Raw genomic sequence first — 20728 nt, 5'->3', positions numbered from 1 at the left:
GTCTCAGGGCTATTTGGACTTTCATTGTATGTCCTCGGCTATATCCTTCCTCGGTTCGGGCCTTGGGCCCTAATGTAAAGTGGGCCAAGGTCACAAATTCTCAGGCCCCACAGAAACAATTTAAAAAAATTTCCTATTTTTTAAATGTAATTTTAACAAAATCGAGTTACTCGTAAAACTCGACGTTAGCAATGTCAGGTTCTATGTATATTTTGTCACTTCAATTTTTTTTAAATTTAAATGAAACTCAACATTACTAATTTCAAGTTCCACTTAAAAATATATATAACTTAATTTTGAGGATATCAAGTTTTATACAGAACTTAATTTTTTTAAAATTGAATTTAAAAAACAGAGATATTTTGCTAAATAGTTTTAAAACAAATGCATTTTACTTCATAGTTTGTAAATTAAGGATAAATGCCAATTTTTCTCAATTATTAGTGTAACGAAGAGTCTGGGTCTATAAATGCTATTTTTTGGCTGGTTGTAGTTCATATATTCCTTAGAGCTGAGCTCGGTAACAAATGTCAATTGGGTGGGGGGGGGGGTGGTGGTGGTGGTGGTGGTGGTAAGTGTCAAACTGAGACTGAGCGTTGTAACTATTTCTAAACAAATTAGATTAATAGCCTCCATAGGAGACAACATACCTACTTAGTCCTGTATTCAAAATTGTGGTGGATTTTAGATTTTATTTTCCCTTGGTTCGCTAAGGATTTGTTAAACTAGAATGATTTCTCGTTCTACATTAATTAGTCCACTATATCTATATGGCACTCATAAGAGTCCCATATGAATCACATATCTTATATGTCCAAGTTTAGTTCTTTTCTTTTTTTTTGGGGGGGGGGGGGGAGGGGTTTAACATGTGAACCTATTTGTTTTTAGACCCCTTAAAAACACAATCAAATTAACCTAGTGAATTATCCAAGTGATTATTTAGTCCAAATTTCAAATCTAAGTTAGCACAATCATATAATCATATCAATGTAAAATGCGGAATATAAAGAACACAAAAATATGATGACCCAGGAAACCACACCAGTAAAAACTTGGGGAGGATTTAATCCAGCTATCCTCAAGGTAAACCTGAATCCACTATGAAAGAATCGAAATTTTACAATAGTGACTTAGACCACTAACATCCTATTGCTACTCACCAGTAGAAACTTACTGACATGACCACGTGTAAGCTCCGAGACCAAGGACTCATTTTTTCTTGGATTCTCCAACAAGTACAATCACTCCCGCTTGTATATCTTTAAACTCTTAATGCAACAACTGAATCGATCACCAAGTTCTTGACATAATCTTGAATCTTGGAAACCCTAAGTATGTGTGAAGGCAACCACCTCTTGATCTCACAAAAGATTCACACACACAGCCTAAGGAGCAACCGACAAAACGTGCTAGGGTTTACTCTTTTATACTTAAGACAAAACATAAAAATCTTACACATCAAATGAGCTTGGGCTGAGTTGGAAAATTCTGTAAAAAAAAATTCTGCCCAGGTTTCGATCGATTGAATCTAATTGTTGATCGATCGAGCCAGACAGAATTGCACAATAAATTCTGCAGTAACTTGATTCCAACTTTACATAAAACGCATACACTTTGAGCAAGTCTAAACAAGACTAAAACCTGTTTTGATCATGGTTTGCCAACAATACAAATTAGAGTTCCAATACATTAGTTCCTAATCCTTAGAACCTAACAAACTCCCCCTTTGGCAATCTGTGACAAAACACAAAACTAAACAAAAATGCTCAAAGTTTACATAAAAACATCCCAATATAAATACATAGCCTAACACAACAAATTCAACCTAACTACTATCTATCAGTTGCAAGTGTAGACAGTAGCACAACTGAATCAACCTGTATATTTCTTGAAACACTCAACAAACGCATAAACGCATGTGAAAAATACAAGTAAAACAAAAATAACTTCTTGATTTCACATAACACACAATAAAGACATATAACATGAATAACTCACAAATATAAATCAATAAGCAATGTGAAACAAGAAACATATACCAATCAATTTATCTCCCCCTATCATGAAAAACCCAATCAAAAACCAAAAATACATCATGAGCAAAAAAAAAAAAATGTAAATTCACAATGAAGCACCTAGATACAATCTAATAGCTCTACAAGCTCCACAAGTACAAAAATCTCCCCCTAACAACAAAAATCCTCTACAAGTGTACTCTCCCTTTTTGTGATGGAATGCCAAAGGGCAATCACACATCATCAAAAGGAGGTGGCGGAGGCAATCATCTCAAATGCTCCAGATCCGCTCGCAAAGCATGAAGATCATTAAGCATGTCCATCAAAATCTGTCCATGAGCCGCTTGAACGGTCATGACAGTCTCCAACATATGTCGAATGTCTGAGTCATCCGAGGTAGGAGGTGGAGGAACATCAGCAGCAGCAGCATCAGCAGCATAATCAACAGGCTCCTCAGCTATAGTATCACCTGTAGAAGAGGGAGGAGGAGGTGTGACATCGGAAGGCTCTACCCTAGGGCGTTTAGAGCTAGCTCTCAACTGAGCAGCCCTCTGCCGAAGAAAGGTGGCACCTATGGGAGCAACTATGTGTATAGGCTCACACGCGAGAAACTCAGCTAAATCAAGATGCAAAAGAATCCAGTGAATAAAAAGGGGAAAGAACAAAGCATGAGCAGTAGAACTACTCCTATGCACCTCAATCAAAGAACGAATAAAAAGATGAGGAAAGCTAATAGGAGCATCAGTAACCAGGGCATACAAAAATGCACAATGCTGCAGATGAGAGATAGGCAAAAAAGAATGACAACCAATCCTAAAGAAGAGATAATGAATCTCAGTGAGCTTAGTGGTGATCCGAGGATTAGAACCCCACTGGATAGAAGACCTAGTGATATACGACATGATGTCATCCAAGGGAGGAGACTCATCATAAGGGTAGACAGGATGCTGGACCACTGGTACCCCAAGGGCATCAGCCACTACCGAAGGGGTAATGGTGTACCCTACACCCCGCACCCAACTCCTCACGAGAGTGTTGGCATCATAGGAGTGAACAGAGAGGTTTGAATAGAACTCTCTGATCAAGGTAGCCAGAGGTGGATGTGAAATATCCAATATAGTTAACCAACCCCTATGCTCAAAGTTACGCCTAATCTTGGGATCTAGCTTATCTAAAAGAACCTTTCTCTCAGCCCAAATGTTTCTCCTAAGGTTAAGCTTCTCCAATGTTTTCTGGTTTTTCTCACTCAGGAACCTATCACTATCAAAGGTGGGGGAAAGAGAAGAAGTGGAGGTCCTATTGGCTCTAGTTTTCCTAGGCATGAAGCTAAGGAAAGGACAAGACAAACAGAAAAGAACCAAAAAGAAACAAGAAAAACCAAGGGTAGATTGCACGTTAGCACAAAAAAAAAAAAATAGAAATAACAATCTATATGATGCATAAACAGATAAATGTCATGATGCATGCTTTAATGCAGTGATAACAAGTTCAATTAAATTTTAGAATCACAAAATTGGCTTGAGCATAGTGTTTATAACAAAAACCCCAAAATTTTGAAAAACGACTTGTTCAATTTGTACCAAATTGACCAATTGATCATTACACAAGTTAGAAAACAGTTTATAATAATCAAATTAATCAATCCAACAAGCCAATTTCATCAATTAAACTTAATTTGAACAAAATCCCCAATTCGGGTAGTTTCAAGCCCTAGAAATTTTAATTTTTCTCAATTCACCAAATTGATCAAATTAATTCACCAAGAACAGTTTTATATTGTCTCACAACAAAAACCCATTGATCAGTTTCCAAAGAAAAAGCTTGAAACATCAAAAATCCCAATTTCCCTAAGGTTCGAAAATAAGCCCAAATGCATGACCAAAATGCATGAAAACTGAAAATAAAAGAAAAATTAGGGGTATAAAGGTCTTACTGGCCTTAGATGACAAAAACCCTTGAAGAAATTTGGTTGAAAATGACAAAAATCTTGCTTTGACCCTTGGACCGATCGAATAGAGAGAGAAAGAGTTTTGAAAAAAGTTTGAATAGTGAAGAACACGTGAGAAACTCAGTTTTTTAAAAGACTCTCTATACGATTTTCAATCGATCAAAAAATAGATTCAATCGGTCGAAAATGCTTTGATTGATCTAGAACCAATTGAGCATCGATCGAAACACACAGAACCAAACCAAAATTTTAATCGCAATTTCGATTGGTCGAAAAACACTTTCGATTGGTCAAAATTTTGGAAAAAACAGTTTTTTGAAAATCAAAGCAAAATATTGTAGAAACTCATCAAAGCATTGAATTTTATGAATAAAATGCATGAGTATGAGATAAAATGCTTTTCAAAAACACTTGTTTTGAACCCAGTTTTTCCAAAATTAAGATGTTTAAACAATTCTCCTTAAATTTTCAAGCTTCAAACACATTTTGCACCAAATTCAAGGAAATTTCAAACTTGGTTGGCCAAACCAAAATCACACACAATAACATGTACAAAGTTTAGCAAAGAGTAACTTGTGTAGTGTGTGCAACTAGCAAAAACTTGAGATACATGTGAGGTGATATGTAAATACAAATCGACCACAATTTCTACAAAATTCATCACATTGAATTTGAAAGAGACTATCACCTAAAGAATTACATCATATATCTCTCACATCTCCTAGAAAACAAACTTGCAATCATGTCAGTTTCTTGAATTGCCTCATATTTTACACACAAATTTTATTTGTTCATAAACTTATTAAAACAGCCGGGATAATGTACACATCAATTTTATTTTTTTGATTTAACATTAAGTCCAATATTGTACACATCAATTTTATCATTTAAACCGAGGCTACACCTTATGTTCTTTTTGTGCATGTGCTACACTTTCTTGAGTACAAAATCTTACGATATGCACTAAGGTGTTCATGATTGGCTAGTAAACAGTGGTGAGATGATTATTTATGCCTTTCTCAATAAGTTCAAGTCTGACAATCAAAAGCATGTGACTTCAAAATCAAGATCATGTGATCAAAAGCTATAAACATTTTCCCACATAACATGCACTACAAAGTTTCAACTAGTAAAGTGCAATAAATAAGTTCATCCAAGCTAAACAAAGTACATAGACATGTTAGGTAAAGATAAATTGGCCAACCTTGATTTCAAATCCAAGAAAAATAATGCAAAACACAATTTGCTTCCCTTTTTTTTTTTTTTTGGAAAGAAGAAACAAAAACAGTCATAGAGTGAAATGCATAAATGTTATGCAATGCAAGACCTAGAAACAAAAAAAAAAAAAAAACAACAAATAACAATGGTCACAAAGAGTAGAGCAATGAAGCACAAGGACCATGTCAGAAAAACTCACTTAGATTGAGCCTTTTACATCCAAAACTATTTAGATGCACCTCGAGCATTGGAGTTCTTATTCACATGAGAATGATTACCAACTCTAGCATTGGAATAAAGGTTTAGAGCCTTTACCAATTCAATAATAAGTACCATAAGATCTTGTGCTTAAGGCACAGACACTTTTGGTTTGTTTGCTCTCTTAGCAGCTTGCAGCTTGTAACAGTTTAGACGAATGTGCCCAAACTTTCCACAAAAATGACAAACCCAAGCAGGCTTACCATGCAACTTGTCCTTAGTAAGGGTAGACTCCTTAGGTTTAGACTCTTTCAGAAACTTCACCATCACTAAGGGTTACAGCCATAGCCTTACCCTTAGACCTCAAGTATGTAGGACATTCAGATTTCATATGACCATACCTTTGACATCCAAAATATTAAGGACCTATTGAATTATTAGAAGATTGACCTACTTTTTCTTTAGGTTTTTCAGTGTTATTAACCTTAGTGGGATCATTCCTCCTAAAATTTCTAGATTCAGCAGTGTTATTACCTCTTACCCTTCTATTATTGTTTCTAAGAAAATTTCTAAAGTTCTTGGCAAGGTAAGCAATCTCAGTAGTAGAGAGATCATCATCAAATCTACTCATCTCAACATCATTAACAGACTTGAGAGCTATTGATTTTGATTTGCTAGTCTTAGGTAGGTCCAACTCATAGGATTGAAGAGATCCTACAAGTTTATCAACAGGGATGGAGTCCACATCCTTGCTCTCAGTGATGGCAATCACTTTGGGTCTAAAATCTTCAGTTAAAATTCTAATAATCTTCCTAACAATTTTAGGTTAATCTTAGATTTCACCCAAATTATATGCAGAATTAACAATATCATTAAGCTTAGCATAAAATTCATCAAAAGATTCATCATCAAACATCCTAATGCTTTCAAATTTAGAAGTTAATTGCTGCAACTTATTAATTTTAACAACCTTTGTGCCTTCATGCATAGTCTGGAGGATATTCCAAGCAGTATGAGCAATCTTAACATTAGAGATTCTCTTAAATTCCTTCATAGAAACAGCGTTAAAGATAGCATTCATAGCTTTGCTATTGAACGCGGCTGCTTCTTTTTGAGAAGTTTGCCACTCACTAATAGGAGTAGTGGGCTTTTCCCATCTGTATTCAACGGAGTTCCAAGCTCTCTCATCAATTGATTTCAGGAAAGCTTTCATCCTTACTTTCCAATAAGCATAATTATTCCCATCAAAGTGAGGTGGAATAACAAGAGAGAGTCCGTGTTCCATGACAACAGGGGTCAAGGATCAGCTCAGAGATCAAAAGATCTACAATAAGAGAGCAACTCTCTCTAATATCACTTGTTTGTTTTTAGACCCCTTAAAAACACAATCGGATTAACCTAGTGAATTAGCCAAGTGATTATTTAGTCCAAATTTCAGATTTAGGTTAACACAATCATATAATCATATTAATGTAAAATGTGGAATATAAAGAACACAAAGATATGATGACCCAGGAAACCACACCGAAAAAAACCTGGGGAAGATTTAACCTAGCTATCCTCAAGGTAAACCTAAATCCACTATGAAAGAATCGAAATTTTACAATAGTGACTTAGACCACTAACATCCTATTGCTACCCACCAGTAGAAACTTACTGACATGACCACGTGCAAGCTCTGAGACCACGGACTCCTTCTTTTTTGGATTCTCCAGCAAGTACAAGCACTCCTGCTTGTATATCTTTAAGCTCTTAATGCAGCAACTGAATCGGTCACCAAGTTCTTGACATGATCTTGAATCTTGGAAACCCTAAGTATGTGTGAAGGTAACCATCTCTTGATCTCACAAAAGATTCACACACACAGCATAAGGAGCAACCAACAAAACGTGGCTAGGGTTTACTCTTTTATACTTAAGACAAAACATAAAACCCTACACGTCAAACGGGCTTGAGCTGAGTTGGAAAATTCTGTAGAAAAACATTCTGCCCGAGTTTCGATCGATCGAATCTAATTCTCGATCGATCGAGCCAGACAGAATTGTACAATAAATTCTGCAGTAACTTGATTCCAACTTTACATGAAATGCATACACTTTGAGCAAGTCTAAACAAGACTAAAACCTATTTTGATCATAGTTTGCCAACAATGCAAATTAGAGTTCTAATACATTAGTTCCTACTCCTTAGAACCTAACAAAACCAACATATGCGCAAGTGGATGTAATGCTAGTAATGCATAAGTAATTGTATCACCCCACTTGTTATATAGAAATATCATAAGTCATAGTGGGTTAATTAGCCATATACAGTCAAGATAAAGAGGGGTTTTGACCTAATGGCCTACTGGTGAGTTATTTTAAGACCACAATTTTTATCATACTATTTTTTACAGCTATTTTATGTAACAGATTGCGACTTGTTGCATATCACTTTCATATGTACCTATTATTTTTTATCCACTACTCACCGTCGGTCCCATAAGAGTAATGACAAAGTTTTATCACTAAAGGTTGTAGTTCGAGATTGCTTCATTGGTGATCACAAGTTTACAACAAGGGGTGAGGTGGGCATTGGACCCATTAGAATAATGACATATATATACTTTTAGATACGTGACATCATTTCAAAGAATCCGGTATAATGGATACACTGAATCTAAACCTCGCCCTACGACATCTGTACCCTTACTACACCTTCTTTCCTTGTCAATTTTATTGAATAGGAAGTTCCTAACACAGACCACATGTTTTGTGTGTCACATCTCATTAAGGTCTCGGCAACTTCTACCGAAAATGCACCTTCTTTAGGTAAGCCCACATTGCTCTCTCTCTCTCTCTCTTCCATATTCTACCGCGTGTATTTATGGTGAAAAGAGTACATGGAGATACTAAAGAGTTCTCTACCGTGTTTATGAACCATTTTTTTATTATTTAGAAAACCATGTACGAACCATTTAAATACTGTTCATATATTCTTGGTCTTGGTTTTATATACACTAAAAAAGTAAATTTCTTTTGGAAATTACAATCCACTGACGATATATACTTGATGTTAAATTCTTGGTCGTATATATACAAATAAATAATTAAGTATTTTCCATTTGACAAAATGGCTTTATGATTTGATAGAATTAGTGTACTAGGTTGGTATGAGTTATGGCCATAAATATGATTTGATAGTACTAGTGTACGGTAGTTGCATTTTCAACAATGACATGAAGAGAGAAGTGGTATCAACATCATCAACTCTTGATCATAGCAGTGCATTTTGATTGAAAGAAACTCAGAGTTAAAAGAAAATGTGGAAGCTCAAGATCGCTGAGGGTGGCAATGACCCTTACATCTTCAGCACAAACAACTTTGTTGGAAGGCAGACATGGGAATTTGACCCTGAGGCTGGTACTCCTGAAGAACGAGCTGAGGTTGAAGAGGCTCGTCAAAATTTCTACAAGAACCGCTACCAGATCAAGCCCAGTGGCGACCTACTTTGGCGAATGCAGGTACCTCTCCATCTCTACTCTCTACCTTTCATATCCATATTATTCCTCCAGTACGTACGTAGTAAACTGTATAAATACTATTATTCTTTTCTTCCTCTCTTTTATTATTATTTCTGCTTAATTTCAGATGGGGTGGCAGATTTGAAAGCCCTCCAATTACGTATTTATCTATAGGTTGCATACCCTCAATTTAATATATACCTTTTGACAAATTCTATAAAGTTATTTCTTTTGAATACTTTTCTGTAATTGTCCAATATATATAAGAGGGCCCAGGAATTGGACTCTAGATGTTTTTTTCAAAGGAAAATCTACTAGCTAGAAAAGTGGTATATTTGTAAGTTTTAATTATACACCTAACTTAAGAGTTTGTAATACTCAATTGGCATATTTTGGTACTTCCCAAAAATATGTTTAGGATTCAAATTTTTCAAATTTTCCTCGCCTTATTACGACTGTTAGAATATCAATCCTAGGTTTTATGTTGTGATCTAATGCACCCAAAAAATGAAAGATGGTCCAAGTTGGCATCCGAAAGCTAAAGAAAGCAAATACTGCAATAATTCCAACAATCACTTAATTAGACTTCCATTAATGCTATTAGTAATGGGCAATTATTACATTTGTCTCGTGGTCATATTATTAAAGACATTCTGTTGTTTTCTAGCTTTCTTTAGAACTTTTCTTTCTCTCACATTTGTAGGCAATGTAATGCTTTAACTAATGCCTTTGCCAAGAGAGCAAAGTTTTCTTTTCCGTTATTGGTTTGGATGGAGTCTGTTCTACTAGATATTTATAATTTTTATTTGTTGGATTTTTCTGCTATTGAATAAAGTGGCCTCTTTGGCCTGTTTCTCAAAAAAAAAAAAAAAAATTATATGGCCTTGCACTTGTGCCTTTGTGTAAGAATTTCATCATTGCTTCCCTTGTGTGTATGTTTCTCAAAAAAAGAAAAAAATATTGATAAAAGAAATTATTTGTGAGGTTTGAGGGTGGTTGCCTTCCACATTATTAAAAGAATATTACATATATAGAAAGTGTTTATGATATATTATTTTATTATTTTTTTGGATAATATATATGAAATAGATTTAGTTTTAAGCGGTTATTTAGTGTCTTAAAAAATTCTTAAATACGATAGATAAAAATATTACATTTCAAAAAGTTCGGAACTTCGGATTGCCATGACTGCATGCTACAACCGTTGTACTGTTCCTAATTAATAGTAATTAATCTTCCTTTTCTCCTAAGCCAATTTAGCTGTTCATATTTTATTGCCTTTGCCCTGTTTTTTTGAATACCTAGTTAGTCCTTTGTCGTTCAATGAAAGGTTAAAAAAGGTTTATTTATTTATTTATTTTAAATTTTTTTTTTTACAAGATAGAAATTCTACTCTAACATGATTGAAGTGTATATGTGTGTAAAGCTTTTTTTTGGAAACTTGAATCCCGACCCTTACTCTCGACCCTTGCCCCCAACATCAATCTATATATCATTGTACAAAAATGCATTTATGCTATAATAATTGTGTAAATTTTCAAAAATACGTTTTTACTAAAGAAATTGTGTAAATTTACTTAGTTACAATAGCACAAATGTATTTTTGCACAGTAATACATAGACTGATGTGAGTGTATTTTGGGATTGATTGGACAAATTTGGGGCCTTATGCTATTTTACAATTGATGCAAATACTATTATAATAAAATCAATGTAAAATTGTAAGGGAGAGGCCCAAAAGTTTTGAAAGAGGGAGCCTAAATATAAAATTGTAAAAAATATACATATATATATATATATATATATATTTTTTTTTCTCCCTTAAGACTAGGGGGGCCCAGGACCCATCGAGTCCCCACCTAGATTCATCCCTGATTATACCAAGATATCTTATCTAATTGTCATGTATACTATTTTTAATTATAGTTATACTGTTAACTTCAAATAACCTATTACCTATATCTAATATATCTGTGATTATGTATGAATGTATGCACGTTTAATATATATATATATATATATATACACACACGTGTTTGTGAATATATATATTTCGGTTCACTTTTTTCCCTCTCTCTAAATTCCTTGATGTATGGCTAAGTTTTAATTTTGAGTGAAAAAAAAATGTATTATTTTTTTTGATATAATATGATTCTTATTTGCTATATGACTTACAATGACAGGACAATTTTTTTATACGAAAAGAATGATTTAAATTTTTAGCAATATCATGTAAAACTTGTATTATGGGAAAATTGTTATAGGGTATAACGAATTTTCTTTTATGTACGTTGGGTTTTCTTTACTCTCAAACCTTCTGTTTAAATGTCATATCTAAGTACATGAAAAGCTTTAATATAATTTACTTGGAGTGAGTCTCTATTACCGTGGTTTTTCTTTTTTTTTTTTTTTTACTATATATGTTATTGTTTGATTTTATTTAAATATTTAATTTTATTATTTATAATTTTTTTTTCTTAAACCATGCACTGCACAAGCATAATACTAATTATACAAATTTTTGGAATTAATAAGATTCCAAAAAAAGGCTTTAGATATCCAATAGATGTCAGTTTGAAGGCAAATGGGTCTAAAAACACTGAACTAATTAGCTTTCTAGCCATGTAGAATTCACTACATGTTACTAAAATTAACAATAAAACTATGGACATAACAAAAATTCACAACATTCTCAAATTAGCCTACCACTTCACACATGCATCCACCACAATTTGTAATAATTTTTTTTTTTTTTAAATAACCCCTTTAATTATGAGATGGTAGGCCAAATTAGAAATGTTGTAAAATTTTATAAATTTTTGTTGTGGTTCTAGAAAGAATTATAATTAAAGCAATCAAAAGATATAAGATTGTTAGGTGTCATAGGTGGATTTAGATCCTCTATATTTTCTAGGGTACTCTATTAATAGATTTCCTTAAATTCTAACCACACTTTAATGTTTTAATGGTCTAGATTCTGCCATGTTAACATTCCACTAACAATATTCTTAAAATAATAAAATAATGTTGCAAACAAAACAATTAAGATTATTGTTAGTGGAATGCTAACATGACAAAATCTAGACTATTAAATCACTATAGAATGGTTAAGATTTAAAAAATCTATTTGGTAGAATATCTTAAGAAATCTAGAAAATCCAAATCCGTCATGGGTAAGCTAAAATGTACAAGTTATAGCCTAATTTTTTATGAACCTAGGTGGGTAGAAGTGAAACTCATGATCATGGACATGTCAATAATGTGAAACTCTGAGAAAGAAAGAAAGAAAGAATAAATACGTTTTACTGTTTAAGCAAACTTCTTATCCCTTTTTATTTTCTGGGCTAATTAATTGGTTTGAGAAAAATCATAATTTCCACTTGCTCATGTCTGCCGTTGGTACAATTACTACAAACTACAAACGACAAACAATAAATTAATAACAAGGCTTCATTAAAAATCATATATCATATCATACTTTTAGTATACCTGTGCGTTGCACAGTTTTTGTCAAATTCGGTCCAAATTCGTCTAATTCTGCCGATTCGGTCCACCTTGGGTCTAATTTGGTACATTCGGTCCAATTTAGTATATTTTCGTCTAGTTCGGTTGACTTTGGTCCATTTTTGTCGGTTTGGCCCAATTTAATGCTTAGGTAAATTTTTTTTTTTGTTTAGATGCAAAATAGATTTTGAGTTTATGATAATGTGGCTATTTTATTTCAAATCCTAAGACATAGGTTAGATAAGAAAAAAAGAGCGCTATATATATATTTTTTAACATTGTTAATAACATATAAAAAAAATGTAAAATAAAATAGAAATTTTTTTATTTTATTTAAAAAAAAAAACACGTAAATTCTACTATGTTTATCAAAATATTATTAATCAAATAAAATAGAATTAAAAAAATATTGATAAAAACAATTAATTCGTTGAAAATGCAAAAAAAAAAAAAAAAAAAGTTGTATGTTTTGTTAAAACACTAACAATATATATGTATATGTATATATATATATATATATATTTTTTTTTTTTTTTTGGGAAAAAAACTAATAGTAGTTGATAAGAACAAATAAACTATTTATTCTTTATTTAAAAAATTTGGTGTAGCTATTTGGCGCAACCACGGCTTCTAGACCCAATTCTTCTTAATAAAGTTACAAGTTTTTCATAAAAAAAATAAAATAAAATAAAATAAAAAAGATAGAAATTGCCATTAGACTTGTAGTTTAATTAGTATCTCTTGGTATTTCCAATGGAGATATTCTGGATTCAAATCTCCACTACTTTAAACTATCAAATTTTCCAAAAAGAAGAAGAAGAGAGATTAAATCAAGAATAAAATTAAAGTTAAAAAACAGATAATAGACAACAAATGGGAAAAATATTGGAGAATCTAGGCCAGTCATTTAATTTGTTTATCATTAGGGGATGCAGGTGCTAGAAGGTATGTATCATCATTAATTGAGAATAAAATAGGGTGTCTGCAATTATATATTATTAAAACTAGCTTATAATCCCATATATATGTATAGATATATTTAAAAGATATACATTAAGATGCATAATATAATTCTTACATATATAATTTAAATATTATTGATAGTCATTCATATATATATATTTTTAACTCTTTAAAAAGTCTTGTAAGAATATTAGTAGATAGAAAATGTAAATTGTCCATTTTTTAAAAAATTTTTAATTTTTTTTATGTTGATTAATTATAAATTTTTTTGGTTTTTGTACACAATAACTCACTTGGATGGATATTTATGATATAGTCTCACATTTGACTCCAAAAATAAAACTCTATCTAAGAAATAAAACTCTCTCTAAAAATAAATAATTTAGGACACATGATACAAAATTATATTATTGTAATGAAGAGACTGGATCTCTAAATGCGACTTTGACTGGTTGATATAGGAAATGAAATTCTATAGTATTAGTAGGTGATGATATTGCTCTCACTTGTGGATACATTGTAATCTATAAAGATTAAATTTTTTTGATGATATCTAATTATATATTAGGCTTACTAATGCTTCATAAATTTGTTGACACTAATGCCATCCTTTTTTCTTTTCTTTTTTTGGTCGAAATGGTTGCAGTTTTTGAGGGAGAGAAATTTCAAACAAACAATCACTCCAATTAAGATTGAGGATGGGCAAGAAATCACATATGAAAATGCCACAACTGCATTGAAGAGGGCTGTCCATTTCTATTCAGCCTTGCAAGCTAGTGATGGTCATTGGCCAGCTGAAAATGCTGGCCCAATGTTCTACTTTCCACCCTTGGTGAGTTTCATCATTAAATAGCATGATTGTGATCAATACTTCATGGAACACAAACTATTTTTGCATAATTGTTTACAAAGAATACATTAGTAGAGTTTTTTTTGCGGTATTGAACTAAAAATGTCATACCCAATGTACATTTTTAGACCCCTTAAAACACAAGTTGTTTAACCTAGTTATTTGGCCAAGTGATTATTTAGATAAATTATTCAGATTTAGATTAAAATAAAACAATCAAATCATATCATGTAAATAATACGGAAAAGTAAATAACACAACGATATGATAACCCAGAAAAATCAAACCGGTAAAAAACCTAGGGAGGATTTAACCTAACTATCCTCAAGGTAAAATAGATCCGGCCACTATGAAAGAATTGAAGTTTGTACAATAGAATTCAGACCATTAACATCCTATTGCTTCATCGAGTAGAAAACTTACTACCACGACCACATGAGAGCTCCGAGTCCACGGACTACTTCTTCTTTTGGCTTTTGCAACACAAAGACCCACACTTGTGACAAAAAACACAAACTCTCCTGTTTGTGACTCCAAGACCACCCTTGAAGGTTTAGATCATCAGCACCTTTGATGACTAGAGAAGGCAGCAACTTCTACAACGTTGATTCTTGAGATTCTTCAAGGAATAACACCGATAGAAGACATGAGAGAGCTTTTTGGGTACAAAACCCTAGATACAAAGGAGGCACACTCTTCTCTATCTGAAAAGCCTTATAAAAACGTGCTTAGGGTTTCCTTTATATACTAGAAGTGTTTTACTTGAAACCCAATACATTTAAGTAGAGTTCGAGCTGAAGTAGAATTCTGCAGAACCGTATTTCGATTGGTCGAGCTTGTTTCTCGATCGATTAAGCCTTGCAGAAATTGAATAGTAATTTCCTGCAATTACTTGATTCCAAACTTACATTAAACCAAACTTTGAGTAAGTCTAAACCTAGACTAAATGTTTTGATCATGGTTTGCTAACATATACAATGTGAAGTTCTAATACATTAGTTCCTAAAGTCTTAGAACCTAACATCAAATACAAAAAATTTCCACCTATATGGATTTTGTGAGAGGTAATTGGTAGGGTAATACCATACTAAATCATTGAGGGTGAGAAAAACTATAGAAAATTGTGCTTGTTGATATAATTTATTTTAATTCATCCAATGTATACCATTGAAACATATAAGATTGATTTTAATGTGAATAATATATTTGTTTCCAATACAATGTGCAATTGGATTATGAGATGCTTGCTTGTAACTTCTTATGGTTTTCAAAAAATGCAGGTATTTTGTATGTATATTACAGGACATCTTAATACTGTATTTCCTGTTGAGTATCAAAAAGAAATCCTTCGATACATATATTACCATCAGGTACATATTTTTGGAAGCTTTACAAGTTAATCGTAATGACAAAATTAGAGCTTCGGCTAAATTTCTTACCTACCTTTTTCTTTTAGTTCAATCTTTCCTATATAACAACAATTTTGTAAATTTTGTACATCATTAGAATGAAGATGGTGGTTGGGGACTTCACATAGAGGGCCATAGCACCATGTTTTGCACAGCTCTCAACTATATTTGTATGCGTATGCTTGGGGAAGGACCTGATGGAGGTCAAGACAATGCTTGTGTAAGAGCGCAAAAATGGATCCTTGATCATGGTGGAGTAACACACATACCTTCTTGGGGAAAGACATGGCTTTCGGTATGACCATGTTCAGTAAAATTCAAATCTCAATAGACTTAGATACTAAAAAAAATTCGTACTGTAAACTAAAATCTAATCATACTCGTATTACCAATTTGGAATAAATAGGTTAAGTTTCAAATATATACACTCTGGATGATAACTATCATATGATAAATAACTCAACTATGCAATGTTCCTTTATTCTAGATACTTGGTCTATTTGAATGGACTGGAAGCAATCCAATGCCCCCAGAATTTTGGATCCTTCCTTCATTCCTTCCCATGCATCCAGGTTTATACAATATCTACTTACTGCTTCTATTTGAATTAGTCATCTCTACTTAAAGTTGTTACAACAAAGTTTTACCGGTTTTTTTTTTTTTTTTTTTTTTTTTTGAAATTTCATAACAAAACTTTCAACATTCAAAATGCTTATTTTACTTATGGCTTACCAATTGCTTTGCCCCTAAAATGTAGCCAAAATGTGGTGCTACTGTCGGATGGTGTACATGCCCATGTCATACTTATATGGGAAAAGGTTTGTGGGCCCAATCACACCTCTCATTCTTCAATTGAGGGAGGAACTCTACAATGAACCTTATAATGAAATTAACTGGAAGAGTGTGCGTCATCTATGCGCGCAAGTGAGTTTACCTTAATTTTCTCCTCGTGGTTGATATATACTTGCTTTTTTTTTGCTAGAAATGTTTTTAAATATTTCTTCCAATGCATTGATTGTAAAACTATTATTACAGGAGGATATCTACTATCCCCACTCTTTGATACAAGATTTGTTTTGGGATGGTCTATACATATTCACTGAGCCTCTTCTCACTCGTTGGCCATTTAACAAGTTGGTCAGAGAGAAGGCTCTTCAAGTAACAATGAAGCACATTCATTATGAAGATGAGAATAGTCGATACATTACTATTGGATGTGTGGAAAAGGTAATGTAACTTTACAATCAAGAAAAGCAATGGTGAACATCTACTTAGGCTATGAAACAGTTTTCCTAATGTCGCATGCTTTGAACAGGTTCTATGTATGCTTGCTTGTTGGGTTGAAGATCCAAATGGAGATTATTTCAAGAAGCATCTTGCTAGGATCCCAGATTACATATGGGTTGCTGAAGATGGAATAAAGATGCACGTTAGTAGTCATATTTAAAAAAACAATTGTAGAATTTTTTTCCCTCTGTTGAAGATTTACATTTCACTTTATATTGAACTGTGTAAGAAGACATTCTATTAATTGTTCTATTTTAGGGTTGGCTATGTACACCATATATACATTTAAACTTTAGCATAAGCCTAAACCTATGGTTTTCTGGTTTTGAGTTTATAATTGCTAAGGTAACTTGCAAGAAAATAAATGCTTGCTAATTTCGATATTTTGTATGCAGAGTTTTGGTAGTCAAGAGTGGGATACTGGTTTTGCCATTCAAGCATTACTTGCTAGTAATCTTGTTGATGAAATTGGACCTACACTCGCAAGGGGACATGACTTCATAAAGAAATCTCAGGTTTGCTTTTCAATTCTTTTACCATCTCTTAACCTTAATAATCAAGCATACCCTTTGACCTTTTTTCTTTTATTTAAAATATATATATATATATATATATACACACACACACACACAAACATATATCCTGTATTCACTCAATCTAATTATTGCAATTTCCATGAAAAATTAAAAAGGTCAAAGACAATCCTTCTGGGGACTTCAAAAGCATGTACCGTCACATTTCCAAAGGATCATGGACCTTCTCTGATCAAGATCATGGATGGCAAGTTTCTGATTGCACTGCAGAAGGTTTGAAGGTAATTTACTTTGTTTACATGATTCAATAAAGTCAAGTATTTCACCTCATCCATAATCATTGTGTTCTTCATCAAATTTAATCTATTTCACAGTGTTGCTTGCTTTTCTCAATGATGCCACCAGAAATTGTTGGTGAGCAAATGGAACCAGAGCGGTTCTATGATTCTGTCAATGTCCTACTTTCTCTACAGGTAAGGATTAACTTAGCTAATGTCGTATCTTCAAGAATACTTATTGTGCATTTGTGAACATGAATAGGAAATCCCGAATGCCCTTGGTTTTACTACGAAAATAAAATTGTTTAACTACAACAAAATTACTTTTCCAAATGCAAAAGGTTTCTTTTTTTAAAGCATCTTCTCCTAAACTTTTACCAATTCCAGTTGTAGCAACCATTACATTTGAATGATATGATAAAACTCTAAAGGCTTTTGAAACTCACTTTGCACAAACCGTGGAAGCTTTATTTCCCTCTAGTACATTGTTTATTTCTTATGTATTTCACTTTATTCAGATCAATAAGCTTTATTCTATGGCTTAATGTAGAGTAAAAATGGCGGTTTAGCCGCATGGGAGCCAGCAGAAGCATCAGATTGGTTGGAAGTAAGTAATTATCTCAGCATAATGAATTGACATGGTGGTTTTGAAAATGCTTTAGTATCATCTTGTGCCCAAAATTAATGGAATGCTCTTTTTCTATTATCCCTTCAGCTACTAAATCCCGTAGAATTCTTGGAGAATACTATGATTGAGCATGAGTATGTTGAATGCACCGCATCAGCAATCCAAGCTTTAGTTTTGTTTAACAAATTATACCCTAAGCATAGGAAGGAAGAGATTGAAAACTTCATTAAAAATGGTGTACACTACCTTGAAGACATACAAATGCCAGATGGTTCATGGTATGTACCTCAACTAGTTTATCTCAGAACATGGAGTGCAAATCAAACCCATGTTTGAATTGAAATTGAGATTCTGCTGCAAGTTCTTCCCCTCTAAATCAGATAAATTCATATCTGAAGGAGGTTTACAATTAGATATGTTTGAAACGATTTTTGATTATACAAAGGAGTTAGAGAAGATCAATTACATGATAAAGCATTTTGATAGGTATGGAAGTTGGGGAGTTTGCTTCACTTATGGTTCGTGGTTTGCACTTGGAGGTCTGGCTGCTGTCGGCAAGACTTACAACAATTGTCTCACTATGCGCAAAGGAGTTGACTTTCTACTCGAAATACAGAGAGATAATGGTGGCTGGGGAGAGAGCTATCTTTCTTGCCCAAAGAAGGTAAATGTCTCAACATGGAATGTGCTTTGAGCTTCCTTGATAAATTTTCATAATATCTTTGATTCGATCGCTATTGATAGCAGTTCAAGCACCTTTAATAACACACCCCATTTTGTTTCCCAAATTGTTATTAAGGGAAGAATCTTTGTCAATGAAGTTATTGTTTTTTCTAAGCATGAGATTCAGTGGATGCTACATAAATTATGTAGGAATATGTACCTTTGGAAGGAAACAGATCAAATTTGGTGCAAACTGCATGGGCAATGATGGGTCTTATTCATGCTGGACAAGTAAGTTGTTAGTTTAAAAATCTAGCATTATACATACTATCTAATCTTATGTTTTTCTTTCATAATTCTATATCAAAACCTTTTGAATAGGCTGAAAGAGACCCAACACCTCTTCATCGTGCGGCAAAGCTGATAATCAATTCTCAAATGGAAGATGGTGATTTTCCTCAACAGGTATCTCCTTGTAATTAACATAGTTTTCAAAAATCAAAAGAAGGAAAAAGATAATGTTTTTTAAAAAAGAAGAAGAAGATTGACATGAAGATAGTTTTCTTTCTTGCACTATGAAGAACACAGGTTTAAACTAGATTGTGAAACTAGGTGATTGAAACAAGAATTTTTTTTTCTAAGTGGGAAGAGGAGAAAGACAAAGTAACAAACTATGGATATATATACTGCCAGCGTTTTTAACCATTTATATAATTCTTTTATGGCAGGAAATCACTGGAGCCTTCAATAAGAACTGCATGTTACACTATGCAGCATACAGAAATATATATCCGTTGTGGGCTCTCGCTGAATACCGCAAGCATGTCCCATTGCCATCTAGAATCACTTGAGTGAAGCAGTGAATTCTATAGTTCAAGTAATATATGAATGACACACAAATAAAACCCAGTTTTTAATTCTCTTACTGTTCTGGGATGTAGAAGTTCATAACATTATTCGGCAGATTTGGATTCATGTGGTACTACTTGAAGGAATATCTATGTAATAATGATATAGACACAACCTTTTCCACGATGTTCTTCTGAACCTTTAGGAATATCTATGTAATCATGACTAGTTATTATTGATTTTTACATTGGTACACAATTGACTCTATGTTACATCATATTTGAACTTGAACAGGTCACTTAAGTCACATTTAAAATAAGTCAATAAAATCAATTCGGGCCAAAGGTCGATATAAAAAAAAAAAAATATATATATATATATATATATATATTTGAAGAAAACATTCATTAAACTACAAAATACATTACAATCTTAGGGAAAGCGGGGAATACAAAATTCAAAAGACATTAACCTCAAGTCCTTTCCAATAGTTTGAAAAAGAAAAATCAGGACATTGATAAAGATACAAAATTTATACTAACCCATAAATTTATTTAATTTTTTAAAAGTATTTTTAGTACTTTTTTATCCCCAAATTCTCTATTACAAAAAAGTAAATTAATAATGCTCCCAATGAAAATAAATAAATAAATAAATAAAGAGGAAGAAGAAGAAGAATAATATTACTTGTCATGTTTACACAGAAAAAGACCATTATTTTACTCTGTTTCTAATTCAATGCTTTAGGTTAGAAACAACACACTGAACCTGCCATTCATATGTAAAGAGGATTGTCCACAAACTAGAGAATGAACAACTAAACAAACAACTTATTTATGCCTTTTGTTTTCTTATATTTTGGACTGCTAAGGTTGATTTAGTT

The 20728-nt window shown here is 32.8% G+C and overlaps 1 protein-coding gene across 1 annotated transcript; it reads left to right on the top strand.

The window, feature by feature from the left end:
* Positions 1–8643: 8643 nt before the first annotated feature.
* LOC115993103 (beta-amyrin synthase-like) lies at positions 8644–20019 on the top strand. Its single transcript, XM_031117385.1, has 17 exons — positions 8644–8881; positions 13995–14180; positions 15479–15568; positions 15705–15902; positions 16095–16179; positions 16365–16531; positions 16643–16834; positions 16923–17036; positions 17290–17409; positions 17586–17708; positions 17802–17900; positions 18256–18312; positions 18421–18611; positions 18820–18997; positions 19207–19287; positions 19378–19461; positions 19725–20019. The coding sequence occupies exons 1-17, from the start codon at positions 8681–8683 to the stop codon at positions 19845–19847; spliced, it is 2289 nt and encodes a 762-aa protein (XP_030973245.1). The 5' UTR covers positions 8644–8680; the 3' UTR covers positions 19848–20019.
* Positions 20020–20728: the final 709 nt, after the last annotated feature.

The sequence above is a fragment of the Quercus lobata genome, chromosome 5 (assembly GCF_001633185.2).
Source record: "Quercus lobata isolate SW786 chromosome 5, ValleyOak3.0 Primary Assembly, whole genome shotgun sequence".
Classification (NCBI taxonomy): Eukaryota; Viridiplantae; Streptophyta; class Magnoliopsida; order Fagales; family Fagaceae; genus Quercus; species Quercus lobata.
The sequence above is the reverse complement of the archived record's forward strand: the minus strand, read 5'-3'. Positions and strand labels throughout refer to the sequence as shown.